Source organism: Cervus elaphus, chromosome 22 (genome assembly GCF_910594005.1).
Source record: "Cervus elaphus chromosome 22, mCerEla1.1, whole genome shotgun sequence".
Taxonomy (NCBI): domain Eukaryota; kingdom Metazoa; phylum Chordata; class Mammalia; order Artiodactyla; family Cervidae; genus Cervus; species Cervus elaphus.
In genome coordinates, this window is record NC_057836.1 from 38,715,095 (window position 1) to 38,735,825 (window position 20,731).

Below are 20,731 nucleotides of genomic sequence, written 5' to 3' on the forward strand. Positions count from 1 at the left end.
TGCCATTAAATAAAGAATATATGAGAAGGAAGATGATGAACTCTTAGAATCTAACATAACTATATTAAGTGCTTTATTAGTGGGCCTTCAATGAAATTTTTGAAATTTTATTTTTTAGCTCATTTTTATTCCATGTATTTTTTGCCTTTAATTGATGTTTTGTCTCCCACCTCAACCCTCCAAAAAAAAAAAAACAACTTTCAGAAGAACTGATATCTATTGAGGATCCATTTGCATCATTTTGTCTGTCCTTTAGTCTTGTCATTATTACAAAAGAAAAGGATCCACATCCCCTACCCTTGGCAGTTATTACAGAGGACCCATAGATCACTTTGAGTCTTCTTTTAGCAGTAGTTACCTGCTATCTTTTATCCCACCAACACAAAAGAACTGGTAACCAATTTCAGGAATCAAACTCTCATTTATGGTTCTATTACTGTTCTTACAGTGAAGAGTGAAAGTGTTAGTCGCTCAGTCATGTCCAGCTCTTTGCAACCCCATGGACTGTGGCCTGCCAGGCTTCTCTGTCCATGGAATTCTCCAGGCAAGAATACTGGGTGAGTTGCCATTTCCTTCTCCAGGGGATCTTCCTGACCCAGGGACTGAACCCAGGTCTCTGGCATTGCAGGCAGATTCTTTGCCATCCAAGCCATCAGGAAAGCCTATTCTTAATTACTTCCAATTTAACAAGCAAAATTTGAGTTGTTTCAGTGAACTGGGTGCTGTCAAGCATAAAGTGATAAAAGAAGAATCAAGGAGTTTACAAACCAGAGGGTGAAATTTAAGTGCAGAATTTTTAAATGGACATACATTTTTGGAGTCAGTGTTTCTCTAAGTATGGGATTGGACCATCAGTCCTATCTATGGAGATGGTTAAGAAATACAACTCTTGGTTACATACCAAACTTACTGAGTCAAGATCTCTGAGGGTAAGAGTAAGGGCATTGTGAGGAGAGAGCAAATTAGCCAAGATGGCATGTTCAGGCCCTCTGGCCCCACATTTTGTAAATAATGCCTATGTAACAGCTGAGATCATTTATAGCACTGCACAAGCACAACACAAGGCACTGGCTTGGTCATGAGCTACTTTGTGCTGTAGGGATAAATGAGCTCCACCTCAAATGTGGCTTTTCCCTGGTGGCTCAGACACTAAAGAATCTGCCTGCAGTGTGGGAGACCCGGGTTTGATTCCTGGATCGGGAAGATCCCCTGGAGAAGGAAATGACAATCCACTTCAGTACTCTTGCCTGGAGAATTCCATGGACAGTGGAGCCTTGTGGGCCACGGTCCACGGGGTCCCAAAGAGCTGAACATGACTGAGTGGCCAACACTTCTCTTCATTTCACTAGAACATGGTGGCATTACTGCTGCATCACGGCTGTGTCTGTTGTGTTTGGGTCAGCCACGAGCGGAGAGAATGTAGCGTGTCTACTGCTATGACTGCAGCATCAGCCAGGAGACAAGAAATGTATCTGCAGTTCCTATGGCTCCTTGAGTCTTCTTCCAGCCTCTTAACTTGCACCTTGCCTGCCCTGGATTCAGTGAACAGTTTAAACAGCGAGACAGTTGGCGCTGTGGGCAGGATCAGCAACAGAGGCATCATTTTTAATTAGTCCCTAAAATTTTCTTTTGCCTATACAGTTTTGAAAACCACTGATGTCTTGAAACTGCCCTGGGCTGTTAAAGAGGGAAATGAGTCATACACAGTTGTTCATCAGTTATTTGTGTTAACAATGCAACTAAGGAAGTTCTCATCTTGGGATCAGTTAAAATCAACTTTGAAACCTGATGTGAAATGCAAACTCCTGGGCAGGGACCAATAATTTCTTACTTTGTGAGCATGGTATGGGGTCCAGGAATTTTTCAGATGCATATCTACTGATCTCAGTGCAGTTCACTTGGGGATAACATTTTGAGAAGCACTGACCTGTTGCATGGCAGTTGGCAGCAATCTCTAGCACTCTTTTTAGGCTTTGCCAACATTTAAGAAGTGTTATTTTGTTAGAAGCTACAACCATATGCTGAGATTCCAGATTAAAAGTTCTTTTTACCATATGAGCCACCAGGGAAGGCCATTCCAGACTAAGGCAAGTCATATTATCAGTTCAGTTCAGTCCAGTCGCTCAGTCGTGTCTGACTGTTTGCAGCCCCGTGGACGGCAGCACAGCAGGCCTCCCTGTCTATCACGAACTCCCAGAGCTTACTCAAACTCATGTCCATTGAGTCAGTGATGCCATCCAACCATCTCATCCTCTGTCATGCCCTTCTCCTCCCTCCTTCAATCTTTCCCAGCATCAGGGTCTTTTCCAATGAGTCAGCTCTTCGCATCAGGTGGCCAGAGTATTGGAGTTTCAGCTTCAGCATCAGTCCTTCTAATGAATATTCAGGACTGATTTCCTTTAGGATAGACTGGTTGGATCTCCTTGCAGTCCAAGAGACTCTCAAGAGTCTTCTCCAGCACCACAGTTCCAGGGCATCCATTCTTCAGTGCTCGACTTTCTTTATACTCCAACTCTCACATCTATAAATGACTACTGGAAAAACCATAGCTTTGACTGGAAGGACCTTTTCTGGCAAAGTCGAGTCTCTGTTTTTTAATAAGCTGTCTAGGTTGGTCATAGCTTTTCTTCTAAGGAGCAAGTGTCTTTTAATTTCCTGGCGGCAGTCACCATCTGCAGTGATTTTGGAGCCCCCCAAAATAAAGTATGTCACTGTTTCCACTGTTTAACCATCTATTTGCCATGAAGTGATGGGACCATGTGCCATGGTCTTAGTTTTCTGAATGTTGAGTTTTAAGACAACTTTTTCATTCTCCTCTTTCAGTTTCATTAAGAGGTTCTTTAGTTCTTCTTCACTTTCTGCCATAAGGGTGGTGTCATCTGCATATCTGAGGTTATTGATATTTCTCCTGGCAATCTTGATTCCAGCTTGTGCTTCCTTCAGCCCAGTGTTTCTCATAATGTACTCTGCATATAAGTTAAATAAGCACAGTGATAATATATAGCCTTGACGTACTCCTTCCCCAATTTGGAACCAGTTGTTCCATGTCCAGTTCTAACTGTTGCTCCTGACCTGCATACAGACTTCTCAGGAGGCAGGTAAGGTGGTCTGGTATTTCCATCTCTTGAAGAATTTTCCAGAGTTTGTTGTGATCCACACAGTCAAAGGCTTTGGCATAGTCAGTAAAGCAGAAGTAGATTTTTTTCTGGAACTCTCTTACTTTTGCGATGATCCAGTGGATATTGGCAATTTGATCTCTGGCTCCTCTGCCTTTTCTAAATCCAGTTTGAACATCTGGAAGTTCAAAGTTCACATACTGTTGAAGCCTGGCTTAGAGAATTTTGAGCATTACTTTGCTAGCGTATGAGATGTGTGCAATTGTGTGATAGTTTGAGCATTCTTTGGCATTGCCTTTCTTTGGGATTGAAATGAAAACTGACCTTTTCCAGTCCTGTGGCCACTCCTGAGTTTTCCAAAGTTGCTGGCAAATTGAGTGCAGCACTTTCACAGCATCATCTTTTAGGATTTGAAGTAGCTCAACTGGAATTCATTCCATCACCTCCACTAGCTTTGTTCATAGTGATGCTTCCTAAGGCTCATTTGACTTCACATTCCAGGATGTCTGGCTCTAGGTGAGTGATCACACCATTGTGATTATCTGGGTTGTGAAGATCTTTTTTGTACAGTTCTGTGTATTCTTGCCACCTCTTTTTAATATCTCCTGTTTCTGTTAGGTCCATACCATTTCTGTCCTTTATTGTACCCAGCTTTGCATGAAAAGTTCCCTTGGTATCTTCAACTTTCTTGAAGAGATCTCTAATCTTTCCCATTCTATTGTTTTCCTCTATTTCTTTGCATTGATCGCTAAGGAAGGCTTTCTTATCTCTCCGTGCTATTCTTTGGAACTCTGCATTCAAATGGGTATATCTTTCCTTTTCTCCTTTGCCTGTCACTTCTCCTTTTCATAGCAGTTTGTAAGGCCTCCTCAGACAACCATTTTACCTTTTTGCATTTCTTTTTCTTGGGGATGGTCTTGATCACTGCCTTCTGTAGAATGTCACGAACCTCCATCCATAGTTCTTCAGGCACTCTATCATATCTTATCCCTTGAATCTATTTGCCACTTCCACTGTATAATCATAAGGGATTTGATTTAGGTCATACCTGCATGTTCTAGTGGTTTTCCCTACTTTCTTCAATTTAAGTCTGAATTTGGCAATAAGGAGTTCATGATCTGAGCCACAGTCAGTTCCTAGTCTTGTTTTTGCTGACTGTATAGAGCTTTTCCATCTTTGGCTGCAAAGAGCATAATCAATCTGATTTCAATATTGACCATTTGGTAATGGTCATATTATCAGGCCTGGCTAATGTAGTAAAATAGGACCCTAATTATTACTGTGGCTTCAGTTGATGCAGCCAATTCATTGATTTATGCCAATGGATTGTAATCAATACCACCTCAATCAGAATACTGAAACTTCTTTTTAAATTATCTTATGTTCATTCAGATATCCCCTCTTATTTGAAAATATAAATCCATAAATAGGATGAAGATTGGGACTTTATTTCCTGAAATAGTAATTATCTCCTAAAACAGTAATGCTGTAAATGTATCTTGGTGCTGTTCAACATTGCACAGGTGGTCTGAAAGTATAGTACAATTTAATAATATCCTCTGAGTTTTAAAGTCACAAAAACCAGGGACTTTGCTGTTGATCCAGTGGTTAAGAATCTGCCTTCCAATGCAGGGGACTTGGGTTCTACCCCTGGTTGGGGATTAAGATCCCACATGCCATGGGGTGACTAGAGAGCCCAAGTGCAACAGCTAGGGAAGCCCCTCCATTCCACAACCAGAGAAAGCCTGTACACCCTAACAGACCCGGCACAGCCAAAGAAAATTTAAAAAATAAAGTCATAAAAATCAAAGGCAACAGAAAGTGTTTGCATGGCAGCTTGCATCATCTGTGACCAGCCCCATTACTAGAAGAGTAGCCACTGAGGTCATCTTCCATGTCTTGCTCTCAAGCAGCCAGAAGTCTTCACAGGCCAAAGTCAGACTCAACAGAACCCCAGATAGATTTCTCATGAATGAAATCTATCATGGGTCAGAAAAAGCCTCGTATAAATTCAGTTGTTAAAAAGGAGGATAACTGTATTAATGTGGCATAAACTTATCCAAAATTATCCAACCTGTGTCTGTTGTACAATTAGCATGAACTGCAAAAGAAAATTGTGATGCTGGAGAAGACTTTTGAGAGTCCCTTGGATGGGACGGAGATCAAATTAGTCAATCCTAAAGGAAATCAACCCTGAATATTCACTGGAAGGACTGTTGGTAAAGCTGAATCTCCGATACTTTGACCACCTGATGCAAAGAGCCGACTCATCAGAAAAGACCCTGATGCTGGGAAAGATTGAGAGCAGGAGAAGAAGGGGACAACAGAGTATGAGGTGGTTAGATAGCATCATGGACTCAGTGGGCATGAATTTAAGCAAACTCCAGGAGATAGTGGAAGAGAGAGAAGGCTGGCATGCCGCAGTCCATGGGGTTGCAAAGAGTGGGACATGACTTAATGTCTCAACAACAACAACAACACAAAGGAAAACATTTGACTATGAAAACAAATATTAGCATGCTTATGATCCATTATGACTGGAGAGCTGTTAAATGTCTTTCAAAAGAATTGAAATGAACTTTGTTGAGAATGTCCCTGAGTTGATTTATCAGTCTTAGATGTCAAAAAAGCACTGAAGAGTGGCCTAACTTTTGAATTATTTTCAGGATTATAGTAACACAATATTAAAAAGGCTGGCCTTACAGTGCAGGAAAATAGTAGCTTGGAGACAGATGTGTATTACCCTGCCAGGTCAGTATGTGGATTTAATTCCCTCCCCTAGTTGTCTTCATTAAATTTCCAGGATGTCCTCTGAACATGGTCTTACCTGATGCAAATGAGACATGATTTCTGTAAATACCTGAAATCAGCTTCTTATTACCCAACAGAGAAGCCTGGGGTAAATCTCTAGCGGGAAGGAGAAGCCTTCTGCTAAGGATCAAGGAACAGATGAAAACATTCTTTTGGAGTTAAAAGGGAGAGCAGGATTGTTTGTCTCCACTACTATATTAGTATTAAAACCACATCCTAATTTTCTCTGCTCTTAACCTTTCTAAACGTTTAACCTTACTTCTCTTGCCCTTACTTTTCACATACCAAACCATTACTACAATAAAGTTTTATTTTATCAAAGTAGATTGGAACCAAGATGCTTTCATTAAAATTATTTTCTGAGAAAATGGAAAATACCAATTCAACCAGAGAACTTCTGTGTGGAACGGAAAATAGAGGCTGTGTTTTATCTGAATAATTGTAATAAAAGCTATATCTGCCAGTACTCTTTCCTTTTCCCTTTATAAATAAATTAGAATATTAAAAAATCAATTAAAATCCAATAAAAAGTACATGAGCTCATGTAATCCTCTTACTAGACAATAACTGCCATTTATATATTAGAATGAGATTATACAAAGATTTTATTTGTTTTACCCATTACAAATTTGCTTAATTTGCTTTTTTTTTCTAATTATCTTTGTGCTTCTAAGACCTCTTGTAAATCTGGTCCAATTAACCAAGTTGTTTTGAACCTGTGCTTATGAGACCTTCTTAAAGGCAGGTAATTTTGCTGGTAATTTGTCAAGGTATATAAAGGCGGGTGAATTTGCTCGGAAAACAGTATCTCTAAGGCAGAAATGGAAATAACCACCATGTTTAAACATGAAGCTGCCTTGGAAGGGAAGAGGGGATGGTGCAAGATATGGATGGCTTACTACCAGTCCTTCACCCAGGAGAAGTTCAAAATACACTCCTTACTGCTCACTGGGACTTTTTCCAGATGTTAATCAAATTAAGAGGAGCAAGAATTATTCTAAGCTGACCTTGAATTGCATGAAATATAGCAGATGGCTGAGTCATATTCTTACAACTAACAACCAGTTTTTGTGAATTAAAATGAAATGTCATTGAAAATAAGAACATTGTTGGTGATGATGATCTTTGATGACTTATATATTTTAGCTGTTTGAAAAAGTCAAAGAAGTTTGTCCAAACGTGCATGAGAAGATCCGAGCTATTTCTGCAGACCTCAATCAGAATGACTTTGCCATCAGCAAGGAGGACATGCAGGAGCTTCTTTCACACACAAATATCATCTTCCACTGTGCCGCGACCGTGCGCTTTGACGACCACCTCAGGTACAGTCCAAGTCCCCTTTCACGACTTGTATTACACGTGTGTGTGCACACGTATGCGTAAGTTTCTTCATTATTTCTCTTTTAAAAAAAGAGATATTCTCAATGAAAACAAAGGAGTAAATCTTTTCTAGAATCTTACCATCCACAGATAACCATTTAATATTGTGAAGACCATCCATTTCAACTTTTCTTTATGCATCTGTAATAAAATAGACTTATGTTGAATTTCTCCAAAAAACGAAATGATGTTTTTTGCAACCTGTTCAGTTTTATTTTTAGATATCTTTCATTGTCAATTGATAATTTATTATAATTTGTAGTGACTGCATGGCATCTCATTGTACATGTATATAATACACTCAAGCGGTTCTGTACTGACATTGCTTAGATGTTTCACTGTTATAAACAGCTCTGCAATGAACATCTGTATGTATACATTTTTTCCCTTTGGGTAAATTCCCAAAAGTAGAATTATTAGACACCTGCCAGATATGCCCAGGTTATGAACAGTTTGTATTTTGACATATAATGCTAAGTTGCTTTTCAAAAAGGTGGTATGAATTTACACTGTTCTTGGTCATGTGAGTGCTCATTTCTAACACAGTAGTACCATATTACAATTCTTTAATTCTTTTTATCATTGTCAATATGAAAATGGAAATAGTATTGCATATTTTGGTTTTTATTTCTTTGATAATCAGAAAGGTTGAGAATGTTTAAATGCGGATTGACAGTTTATTCTTTTGTGAAATGCCTGTTTGTGTTCTTCACCTATTTTTCTCTTGAAACAATCTTTTTTTGTCTGTTTTAAGACTTCTTGGAAGATTTAGCCTATCAACTCTTCATCTTTTATAAGGCTCAAGATATTTTAACAGTTTATCATTTGTCCTCAGCTCTGTTTTTATTATTTACAGTTTTTCATAATTTTTTCTAGTATTTAAACTGCTCCATGTTTACATTTAAATCTGACTCATTTAAAATTTACTTACCTCTAAAGAATAATAGGAAAAGTCTATAAAAATAAGAGTGATGTGTATGATGTACAGTATTTTTTTAATATTAACAGATGGTTATTTTTTAAACAACATATATTAAATTATTTATTTTCACTTTTTGTTTAAAAGAAAATAGTATATTAAATGCCCATTTCTGAATCCTTTTTTAAAACGTTCCATTGATTAGACTTTCTTTTCCAGTACCACAATATTTTAATGACTACTATTCTTATTTTATTAGGCAAGTATACACACATTTTTCTCTTTTTAAGGAATTTTCCTGACTATTCTCACCTCTTGATTAAACTTAGAATAAATCTGCCAAGTTTGTTTAAGGGTTGTGAGTTTGATTGAGATTACCTTGACTATGTAGATTGATTTAGAAAAATAGCATGATTTAGACATTGACTTTTCTTACCCAAGAACAATGTATGCTCTATTCAATTTTTCTCTTATGATCCTTAATGAAGCTTCATAATTTTCTTTATATAGAGCCTACTTATTAATTTGATATCTTTTAAATGTTCTTTTTGACTATGTGCCATTCTTCCATTGTAGACTCTAATTTTTGTTTCTATACAGGAAAGATAGTGATTTTTTTATATAACTTTTAGAAGTGAACACCTTATTGAACTATTATTGTTCACCCCAGTTTTTTCCAGTTGCTTCTGTTTCTTCTTAGATATACAGTTATATAATCTGATAGTGATTTTGTGGTTGGCTTTGCAGTGATGGTGTTTATTAACTTTATTTTCCTCTCTAATTATAAGGCTGCAACTTCAGAGCAGTGTTAAGCAGTAGTGATTGTGAGCATTTTTCTTGACTCTGACTTTAAAACCAGTGCTCCTTACTTTTCACCCATGACACAGGCTATCAAATTGAAGTATATATATTTTTAAATCATTTTCTTCTTCTTTTAGTGAAATTATAAAAATTGAACTGGAAATGGGTATTGAATGCATTTAAAAATTTTTCTATATATAAATGTACACATGATCACATGTTTTTTTCTTGAGTTAGAGTAATAGGTTTCCTAATTTTGTATGAAACATATTTCTAGAAAAAGAATTACTTCAATGTCATCATATCCATATGTTTATGCAGCTTTGTGTTCTATTAGGTAAAATTTAGGGTTTTGACATCATTTTTTTAACTGAAGTATAGTTGATTTACAATGTGGTTTTAATTTTGCTGTATAGCAAAGTGATTCAGTTATATATATATACACATATATATATGTATACATTCTTTTTTATATTCTTTTCTGTTATGGTTTATCATAAGATACTGAATATAGTTCTCTGTGCTATACTTTAGAAACTTGTAATTTATCCATCCTATAAATAATAGTTGGCATCTGCTAATCCCAAACTCCCAGTTCATCCCTTCCCCACCTCTCTCCCCCTTGGCAACTTCATCTGTTCTCTATTGACATCAATTTTTATATCTGACCTATACCTTTGCAATAGAAACATATTTCTCATTCTATATTCACCGTTGCTCTCCTCTAGTTTATTTGAATTTTCTAACTTAAGTTAGATGCCTAATTTATGTTTTTCATTCTTTTAATGGCTGCTTAAGAAGTCCCTGTATAAATTCAGAGGATTGTGATTTTCTTTCCTTCCAGTTGATTTAGAATCAGATGACTTCTAAATGCAACGTGTATCACAGGATTTATATGCACAAAAGACATCATCAACATATAACATATTCCAAGTATCATATAACTGTGTGGCCGTGACCCATACTTTTCTTCCTGGTCCTTCGATGCAGCCACAAAAATCAGATGGATGTGCCAGTTACTGCAGTAGGTGCAGCTCCAGCAAAATGTGATGTGACTTGCCTCACTCTATTTCCTTCTGCCTGACCTTCTCCAGACATGCTGTGCAGCTTAACGTCACTGCCACCCAGCAGCTTTTGCTCATGGCCAGTCAGATGCCAAAGCTGGAAGCCTTCATACACATTTCTACTGCCTTTTCAAACTGTAACCTGAAGCACATTGATGAAGTCATCTATCCATGTCCTGTAGAGCCAAAAAAAATCATTGACTCCATGGAGTAAGTTGGGTTACATGGGGGGTGGGGGTGAAGGGAGATGGACTGTCATTCATTTATAAGGTAACACATTGAGATACCCTGGGAGCAGCATGCTTTGAAAAGGTGCCAGCTTCAGCTCTCTGTCCTTGCTGTTCTCTGTCCCCAGTGCGGAGTAGAGTGCTTCTTGATGGAGGAGAATAGGGATAGGATAGCTGTATTAGGTTGCTTAAAATTCCATGAGGTACTTGAGAATACTTTACATGGAGGTGGTTTCTCACTTCTTAGTGAATTAAGCTTTGCTACTAGATTTATTTTTTTCAAGGGAAGTATCGGGGCTTCCCAGGTGATGCTAATACAGGAGACACAAGAGGTGTGGATTTATTTGATCCCTGGGTCAGGAAGATCCCCTGGAGGAGGGCATGGCAATCCACTCCAGTATTCTTGCTTGGAGAATCTCATGGACAGAGGAGCCTGGTGGGCTACAGTGCATAGGATTGCAAAGAGTCAGACACAACTAAAGCGACTTAGCATGCACGCAAGGGAAGTTAGCATACATAGTATATAAATGTCCAGAAGAAAGGTTTTGTCATTAAACTGGCAAAGGTTCTGCGACTTACTAGCTCTGTGACCTTGAGCAAATCTTTAGCCTCTTTGAGCCTTAGTTTCTTCATGTGTGATATGAGGCTAATAATAGTGCCTGTCTTTTTAGCTGTGATGATAATGTGAGTTATACAAAGCAGTTACTACAGTGCTTAATAGCAGTTAATCAAAAAGTTCATAAAGAAGAACTAATAGGGAAGAGAAATTTCTTCCAAATCTGGCAGAAAGTGTAGGTTTCTTGATCTGTTCAGCTGAGAGACACTTCCCTTATGATCCTATTATGCAGGAGGGACAGAAGTCTAGCATTTTTCTCTTTGGCCAACTAACAGAAACTAATTTCTTTTTAGGACATCACCCTGATCTCAAAATAAGTATGTTTTTCTGTTCTACCTCTTCATTCTTCTGTTCCACTTACCAAATTTGCCTTATTTTGTTTGCTTTTTAAAAGACTCTGCATAAAACATATTATAGCAGAGGAAATATACTCTCACAGTGGATTTGTCAGATTTTAATTTTTTATAATACTGTATTTCTATTTTAGATATACTGTTTAGCTTTAGCTAAATCAAGAGTTTATTCCCTTCAGGGCAAACATTTTTATCTCATACAGCTCTGAGAACAGATATTTTTACCTGTCATTTTAAAATAACCAGGACAAAAGAAAAATGAAAGTCATTTAAAGGAGACGGAGGTTGGTTAAATAAATGATGATTTGCTTAACTGGTGCAAAGGAACCTTTCAGAGTCCAGAATTTCTCGGGATAGTTGGAGGAAAGACACTATGATGTGAAAGTCGGTGCAGGGAAGTTGAGGTCTAAAGCCTTGGCATGTTTTCAGGATGGAAATGATTTGTGTGCTGTTTAGCCATCCTCTTACAGCTTTGTCTTTTGGTAAATGTGGTGTTTATGGATGTGATAAGCCCATGAAATAAGAAATGGCAGCCCACTCCAGTATCCTTGCCTGGAAAATTCCATGAACAGAGGAGCCTGGCAGGCTACTTACTGTCCATAGGATTGCAAAAGAGTCAGACACAACTGAGAAAATGAGCACACATACACAGAAGCCCAGGAAAGGAGCAGAATTCCCCCCGTCCTTTGATTCTTCTGAGAGGCCACCAGAGAAAAAGGTAGGAAATGGAGATTCAGTTCACCCAAAGATTTCATACCACTTTCTCCCTCCCAAACTGTGTCCAGATGCTCAAACCCTCCCACACCCCATTTCAAAGAATAAACTCACCTCCCAGAGGAAGAGTTGATTTGTCAACAGGCTTTCTCCACTTCCCAGCATATGTAAACTGGAAAAGGCAGGTATCTGCTACATGATTGATGATCAAACTGTAATGGACATTAGTACAAAATTTATATCTGTCTGTCAGGTACTGCTCTCCAAGGAGAACAATTATTTTAAAACATACATATATGTAAGCCAAACAGAACTGGGAGAAAAATTATATTTTGTCATGACAAAATACATTTCAATGCAGTTAAGGAACTAACTTGCCCTTTTTTTAAAACAAAGAGAACATCATTACCACAATTTATTTAAATTTTTATACTCAGAACCACCTGTCCAGCACCATCCCTCTCAGCCTTACATTTGTGCCACAGTCACACAAAGTACTCACTCTTTCTCTCTCTCATACGTCTCTGCCTTGGCTTAGGTTGTTCTGTCTCTAGAGGCTACTTCTACCTCTGCTTCCTCTGGTAAGTTCTTATCCAGACATCAAAGCTTTCCTCTGGGAGCACATGGACTCAGGTGGCCATTCCCATACTCCCAGAGTGCCCTGTGCTCATCCTCATCATGACATTTAGTACAGGTCATTCTAAATGTCTGATTATTTGTCTGTATCTCCAGTGGCCAATGAGATTCTCAAAGGAGGAGACTGTCTCTTGTTCCTTCTTGTTCTTCAATGCCAGCACATAATAGGAACTCAAATATTCGCTAAATGAATGAAAAGTTTTTGATGGAACTGGATGATCATTGTTCATACCACTCTGGCTAAGATGTGTTGTTGCTTGTTTGTTTAGACAAAGGAGGAATAGACAGAATTCCATAGCAAGCTGGTATTTGAGAGTGTGAAGTCTTACATATAAAATACATATATGCCCTCATTTTATCTGTGTTTTGGATTGCTCTTTTTTTCTTCTTAAACTTGGAATAAAACCTATGTGTTAAGTTTGGAATAATGCTTTGAATAAATCCCAGCAGCCCCTGGCCAACTAGACCATTGTTCATGACTGTTTCAACAATTCCTATGTCAGATAGAATTTTCTGAAGTTTTAAAATGACAGCATTAAAATTATCCTGAATAAATACTACTGCACCTAAATCCAGGTTTAGTTGCTCTGTTCTAAGAAAATATTTTTCTCTGATTTCTTCTTTATTTTGTAATTGGCCCATGGTTAAAACAAAATTGCCCTTGGAAATTTTTATTAACAGTAACCCTATGGGGTCTAGCCACTGTCATTGTTCTTAGTACTGCAGTAGTCCTCATTTTTTACAAAAAAGGAACCAAGAGTTAAACAGCAAGAAAATGTTGAAGCTTTGTGATCAAATAAAATCTCTGATAAAAGAGTAATGAATGCATTAATTTCAGATGGGGGAGAGGGGAAATCCTTTTACAATGTATGTATGAATGCTATGTTGCTTCAGTCGTGTTCAATTCTTTGTGACCCCGTGGACTGTACAGGCTCCTCTGCCCATGGAATTTTCCAGGCAAGAATGGTCAGAGAAGGCAATGGCACCCCACTCCAGTACTCTTGCCTGGAAAATCCCATGGACGGAAGAGCCTGGTGGGCTGCAGTCCATGGGGTCGCGAAGAGTCAGACACGACTGAGCGGCTTCAATTTCACTTTTCACTTTCCACTTTCATGCATTGGAGAAGGAAATGGCAACCCACTCCAGTGTTCTTGCCTGGAGAATCCCAGGGACCGCGGAGCCTGGGGGGCTGCCGTCTATGGGGTTGCACAGAGTCGGACACGACTGAAGCGACTTAGCAGCAGCAATACTGGAGTGGGTTGCCATTTCCTGCTCCAGGGGATCTTTGCCACCCAGGGATTGAACCCTCATCTCCTGCAGCTCCTGTATTGCAGGTGGATTCTATATCACCGAGCCACCAGGGAAGCCCCTTCACAATGTATATGTGTACCAAATCATCACAAGATGCGCTGTCTTAAAATTTTGTTCATCATACCTTAGTAAAGCTGAAAGAAAAGAAAATCACCCATTAAACAGTAAAATGAACCTTTGTTTTTCCAGAGAAGCAATTTAATGGGAATTACAGTTCTGGGAAATAAAAGAGGGTTTGCACTTTTTTGCCAGGAACTTCCCCAATTGTGCAGGCTGAAGAGATCCTGCTTGGCATTGTTAACAAAGGGAATGGAACTGTGAACCAAACCTGACACTTCTCATTCCTGCCCTATACTTCTGTCCTCAGCCCACCACATGTTCTGTCCATCTCACAGCCCAGCCCCTCCCTTCCTTCAGCCCATCTCTGAAAATCCAGAATTACCTTTGTCCCTAACCATTCCCAAAATATAAATTTTGATTATCTTATTATGGAAACTTTAGTATACACATATTTTCATAATAAATTAGGATTTGATGCTTTTAATTGGCATTTCGTGTTCAGCAACTGATTATCTGTGCACTTGTTTTCTGCCCCTCATTCCAACACAGACGTTTTATGATGTAATGATGTCACCATTCTTATAATTTCTGCCTTTATATTTCCAGCCTCTACATAGTTGGTAATATTTACGTTTAGAAACTCATGTGTGTAAATGGATCAGGGATGACCAATAAACTCCAGTTTTCCAGAATAACAGCTTAAGCGGAATGTTTATTTTTTAAAATGCTCATAGCTGACCAACAAGGACAGAAGTTTGGGGCTTATGCTTCCCATACGTTTTAGGCCAAGGTAAATCCTCTTAGTGGGACTGTGTAGAAGAAAAAAGCTTTTACATCTGTATAAAACCTGAAATAACTAGAGTTAGGAACCAGAAAAATGGATCCATAATTACTTAGTGCTTTATTTAGCATGCTTAAACCAATCTAGTAAATATGCAGTAAGAAGGGAAGGATTCTATGAATCATCATTGAGCAATTACTTGGAACAAAGACACTTTCACAGACATTTAATTCCTTAACATAATATTGTAGGGCTGATACTATTATGGCTAATGTACTAACAAAGGAACACAGGCTCAGAAAGGTTAAGTAACTCTTCACAAGTCTCTCAGCTAGTAAGTTGCAGAGACACAAAGGTTTTCCATGGCCATGTGATTATGGTCTTTCTAGTATATGCACATACTTGGCCATGTGATTAAATGGTGCTTTCTTAAGATAGGGACTGTACTTTCAAGGAGCCCACAGTCAAATGCAAATAGAACATAGCAGAATTACCTCAGAGGTGTGGTGGAGGAAATGGGATGTAGTAGGCTTGCTGGTGCTGAAGGACTCTAAAGACAGATGTGGGAGATAGAACTGGAAGAATATGTACAGTGGGGGACAGGTCAGATGGGGCACACACTGGGCAGAGCTAGTGAAGGAGGAAAACCTAGGGCTTGCCTGGAACAGAGCTGCAAGTCCATTTTGGCATCACATAGGTTATGTGTAGGCAAGCTGTTAGAGGTCAAGCTGGAAAAATAGAATGGAGCTACACTGTGGGCATTTTGAGTACCATGCAGAGGGTTATGTTTAATTCTACAGACAGATCTGTTGAGGGAGGACTCTGTGTGTGTGTGTGTGTGTGTGTGTGTGTGCATGCGTGTGTGATTTTGGCCATTTGTTTCATTTTGTTTTAATCAAGAAAAGACTTTGATGAAAGTGAGCTTTAGGAACATGATGGTTATGGAGCCAAAGGGGATACATTAGCATGGGGAGTCTCCAGAGGCATGGAGACCCATTACCTGAAATGGAATGGTGAAGGGGACTAGAGCTTTCTGAATGGCAATACATGTAGTAAACCGCTATGTGTTTGTGGAAAGAAAAACCAATAGGGCATGGCTACTGCTTTGCCTATGGGCTTGCATACACCTTTTTTTTGTTTGTTTTCATTCAGTTGCTAAGCCCTGTCTAACTCTTTGTGACCCTGTGGACTGCAGCCCGCCAGGCTCCTCTGTCCATGGGATTTCCCAGGCAGGAATACTGGAGTGGGTTGCCATTACCTCCTCTAGGGTATCTTCCCAACCCAGGGATCAAACCCACATCTCCTGCATTTGCAGCCATATTCTTTACCACTGAGCCACATGGGAAACCCCTGTTTATCTATTCTAGGGGAAAGGAAAAAGCTAATTTTAGCATTTGTGCTTTTATTGTCAGGATTGTGTAGCATTAGGATGGCATCTAAGCAGCTGACAAAAAAAAAAAAAAACCTGTAAATTCTGTGTACTTTTAATAGCACCAGACTTCAACATGAATCAGAGCAGGGTTAAATTGTTCTTAAATAAGCTGAATAATTTCCATGGTGTCAGGTCACTGGAACCAGAATATGTGCTCAATAAAAGTCTATAGGGTAATACAGAGGCCAAGTCACCACAAGCATTACGCTCAGATATACCCTTCTCCCCAAGAAAAGTTTCAAATTTACGGTGAAGTCAGTTAAATTTACTCTGAAGTCACTGCCCAATTGAAGTTGGCCAACCTTTAGCCTTTCAGCTTCCCAGCACTTTTCACCACTGCCACCGGATACCTTAATTTCCAATGTTTCTTCATTTCCTCAAAGACACCCCCTCTCTAACTTTCCCACAGTCTCCCCCACAACCACACCTCCTTCTGAGTTCACCCAGTCCCTCCGACCATTGTCCATCTCAGCTTCCCAAACTTTGGACAGAACTGTCCAATCATGACTGTCCTATGAAAGAGCGCACATTTAGCTGGTTCCTGGAGAGAGTAAGGTGACTGGACATGGAGATTAAAAAAATATAATCCTTGCACTCCTAGACTCATTGTAAAGTGGGAAAACAGACATGAGCAAGAACTTTTGTGTTCAGTTGCTCAGTCATGTCCAACTCTTTGTGACCCCATGGAATGTACAGTTTCTTCTGTGCATGGAATTTTCGAGGCAAGAATACTGGAGTGGGTTGCCATTTTCTTCTCCAGGGAATCTTCCCCACCCAGGAATTGAATCCTCGTTTCTTGCTTTGGCAGGTGGACTCTACCCTGGGAAGCCCGAGCAAGAACATATAGCATGATAATTGTAATCAAGGGACAAACATATTCCAGGTCAGAGAAAAGACAGCAAAGGTTACCTTGAGGCAGGATGTCCAGTACTTACTCTCCAGAAAGCTTTTCCTGATACACTACTAGGCTGGCCCTGTTTGCTGCATAAGAAAATTGAGGAAAAAAAGATAGTAATATTTAGAGGAAATCGTCTTTGGGGAGTGTGTGTGTGTGTGTGTGACTTTTTGCTTCTTTTACAGCGATTTAAGTAGAAGTTTAGAATTTGGAGCCCATGAGTTCAGACATCTCCTTGAGTATCCTGAAGTGCTTTGACTTAGTTTCAGAAATGTGCTTTGGTTTATATGGTGTCCTTTTTTCATGCTAATTTATTTACTAGTTTAAAGACAAGCAACAGCTCCAAATCAAATTTTGATACAGGAGAACATGAACCAATTTTAGGTCCTAAAAAGGGCATCACTTAACCAATGAATGTTACATTAATCTCTTCGAACCCAAGAAATGGCAGGATGAGATATGATCTGTTTGGCTGTATTAGAAAAGATATTTTAAAACCAACTGTGAGCTTTCTATATACATGCTTCTTGGCGGTTTTACTAAATATGTGTTGGATGTGTTAGCTCATTTTGTTTAATCAAATAGTTATAAGTGTAGTTGTGAATGTTCCTGTTTGTCCTCATAACCTGAAAATTTAGAACACATGCAATTATTGCTATTTTTCACAAGTGCCAGAGGAGGAAATGAGAAAATGATACAGTAGAATGTGGCAGAGCTACAAATAGTAAAGGCAGACCATCTACAGAGCACTGCAACTTCTTTTGCTTTGTGTTCTTAGAAACCTAGAAGCCAGTATTTTCTAAGATGAGCTAACTCACCGAACTTGGAGAGGCCTCCAGGTGTTACTTTCTTCATGCCCACCAACAGCAGTGGCAACACATGGTACCAGCCACGGGACATACAATCCGAGGGTATTCCTGGCTTCTGATGCTTTCTTAAACTTGTTTTCTTCACAGCTTTGTTAAAACTGGGCTGTATTTCTTCAGACCTAGTTTTTGTAATCTGTATGCTTTTGTAGGTGAAAAGAAAAATGGTCTTAGGTCAGTTAATCCACTGCTGACCCACAAATAAGATGAGGTAAAGGTAACATTATTAGAAAGATAGAGAGGTGCCTAGATTATCCCTCACTCTCTCCCAACACTCAGTGACCACATGATTGAAATAACTTCTGTTTTTCTAAGTATTTGGAGTTGTTTTTAATGCTCAGACCTTCTCAACCTTTCTCTTTTCAGTACAAACCAGAAGGCATTTGATAGCTAGAAGATATTCAGCACTAATAGCCACAAAGCAAGGAAAATTAGACCATAACAGACAGTATTAACATTCCTCTCCAATACGGAAATTGAGAGTTGTATTTCTGAATGTCTTGGCGTTAAGCACTTCTTAAATACTCGGTAATTTGTCGTGAGAGGAAAACGATAACCTCTAATAAGATTTTTCTGCAATCAAAATAGTATGATTGTGTTGGGTCCAATAAAATGGGAATAAATGTACCAAACACATTAATTATAAAGTCACACTGACATGTCACCTAATTTTTAAAAACTATTATATCCAAAGTTTTACCAAATAGATCTACCAGCTAAGAGAAACATTCAGTATTTAATCAATAATAATTTCATTGCTCTCTTAGAGAAAAGCAGGTAGACTCTGGGATTATCAAAATGGTTTTAACATCTTTTAAAAAAAAATTAGATTGTTGCCATGGTAACTCAGTTATTCATGATACAGATCTTCTTGAAGGTAGAAGTATTCAATAGTCATTATATTAAAGTTGCTTCATTGTGCTATTCTCACCCCACTTGACAGACTATTAATAGTTATTAGAGCACTTTAGAACTCATTGGAAATCTCTGGAAATGATTACCAAGTTATTAGCATAGACTCTAAACAGATCTTCAAAATACAGTGCCTGGATTTGCTAAAACAGATTGTAAGTTCTGATAAATGTAGTTCCCTTTCTTTGTTAAGGCATTAAGTAGAATTTAAAACAAAAATCAAAGCTGAGGCTTTCAAGATTAGTGCCAAGGTTGTAAGTGGACAATAATGAATGAGAGGGGCTGCCACTGACACCTCGGATGACAGCCTCTCAAGTCCATGACCACGGCAGCCAGCCCACTGTTGGACACCCAACTGGCACTCACAATGCATTCATTGAATGTACCTTGATAGGTACATTCCCTCTGAGAGGCTATAATTGAAAATAGAGATTAGCTCTATCTAATCAAGTAGCAGGGCGCTTCCCAGGTGACGCTAGTGGTAAAGAACCCACCTGTCAATGCAGGAGACAGGAGACACAGATTCCATCCCTGGGTCAGGAAGATCCCCTGGAGGAGGGCATGGCAACCCAGTCCAGTATTCTTGTCTGGAGAATCCCATGGACAGAGGAGCCTAGTGTGCTGCAGTCCATGGGGTCGCAAAGAGTTGGACATGGCTGAAGTGACTTAGCGTGTGCACACACGCACACACACACACACACAATCAAGTAGCAGACTGCATAACAATTGGATAAATCTATTGAGACAGAAGGCCGTAGGATTCAACGAATAATGTTGGGCTAAGCAGTGGGGAGCAAAGATCTCATCCATCTTGCATCATTTGGATAGGTTCACACTCAAGCCTTGGTATCCTTTCACAGTTCCCAATTTCAGAACTCAAGTTAGAATGGGGAAGTTCTGTTTGTCGGTGTCTCAGTTTCTTTTTGGTATGTTGTCTAACACATGCTGACAACGTTCTTTTCACTCTGACTACCTTCAGGTGGTTAGACGATGCTATCATTGATGAGATCACACCCAAACTGATCGGAGATCAGCCTAACACGTACACCTATACCAAGGCCTTGGGAGAGGTGGTGGTGCAGCAGGAAGGTGGCGACCTCAACATTGCCATTGTACGGCCCTCCATCATGGGAGCAACCTGGCAGGAGCCCTTCCCAGTAAGCCCACTTGCCTGGATTCCACGCTTTGCTTCTGAACCAGCATCCCTCCTGTCCAATTACTCTCTGATGTCTTTTTTTTTCCCAGTATATATAGCTGAGTACAGCAAATGTGAGGACCAAAGTGCACGTTTGGTTCAGGATTTACTCACCACCGGGCTCCTCTGATGTTACACTGACTGTCCTAGAGTTGGGTGGAGTCTTCAGTTAGTTTCTCATTAACTAGAGTCTCAAAATTCCCATGGGAAATAGCTTTATTTCTTGGCTTCTCCACAATAGTTTAAATATACCAGAATATTCCTGCTGGCCAAATTGATAATGTTAACAAATTGCCAGGGTAAATAGGAATTGCAAAGCTCAGAGAAAGTCCTCAGTTTAGGAATAATGATTTTTATCTGTGTATACTTCTATATCTTTTTGAAAGTACTTTGAATTATACCATCTTTTTTGAAGCAATTCTGTAAAGCTTTTGCACCAGATAAATCCAAGCTCCATTACTTATTGACATGCAGCCTTTTACATATGAGTTGTCTCATATGTAAAACTGAGCTAACCACACCCATTGTGGAGGGTTGATGAGAGGAGGCAGTGTAGTGGTATGTCTACTGCAGTGCCTGGTCCCTAGTAAAAGGCTCAACTAATAATCCTTTCAAGTTCTCTCTCCTCTCCCATCTTATACA

The 20,731-nt window shown here is 39.1% G+C and overlaps 1 protein-coding gene across 4 annotated transcripts in view; it reads left to right on the forward strand.

Moving 5' to 3' along the window:
• Positions 1-20,731, forward strand: part of FAR2 (fatty acyl-CoA reductase 2) — an 80,698-nt gene that overhangs the window by 37,813 nt on the left and 22,154 nt on the right. For 3 of the 4 annotated variants that reach the window (XM_043881674.1, XM_043881671.1, XM_043881673.1), the window contains exons 3-5: positions 7,074-7,249; positions 10,122-10,301; positions 19,874-20,051. In XM_043881674.1, coding sequence (XP_043737609.1) covers positions 7,074-7,249; positions 10,122-10,301; positions 19,874-20,051 — 534 coding nt within the window. The remainder of the gene's footprint in view (positions 1-7,073; positions 7,250-10,121; positions 10,302-19,873; positions 20,052-20,731) is intronic. The other variant, XM_043881675.1, reaches the window with a different exon arrangement.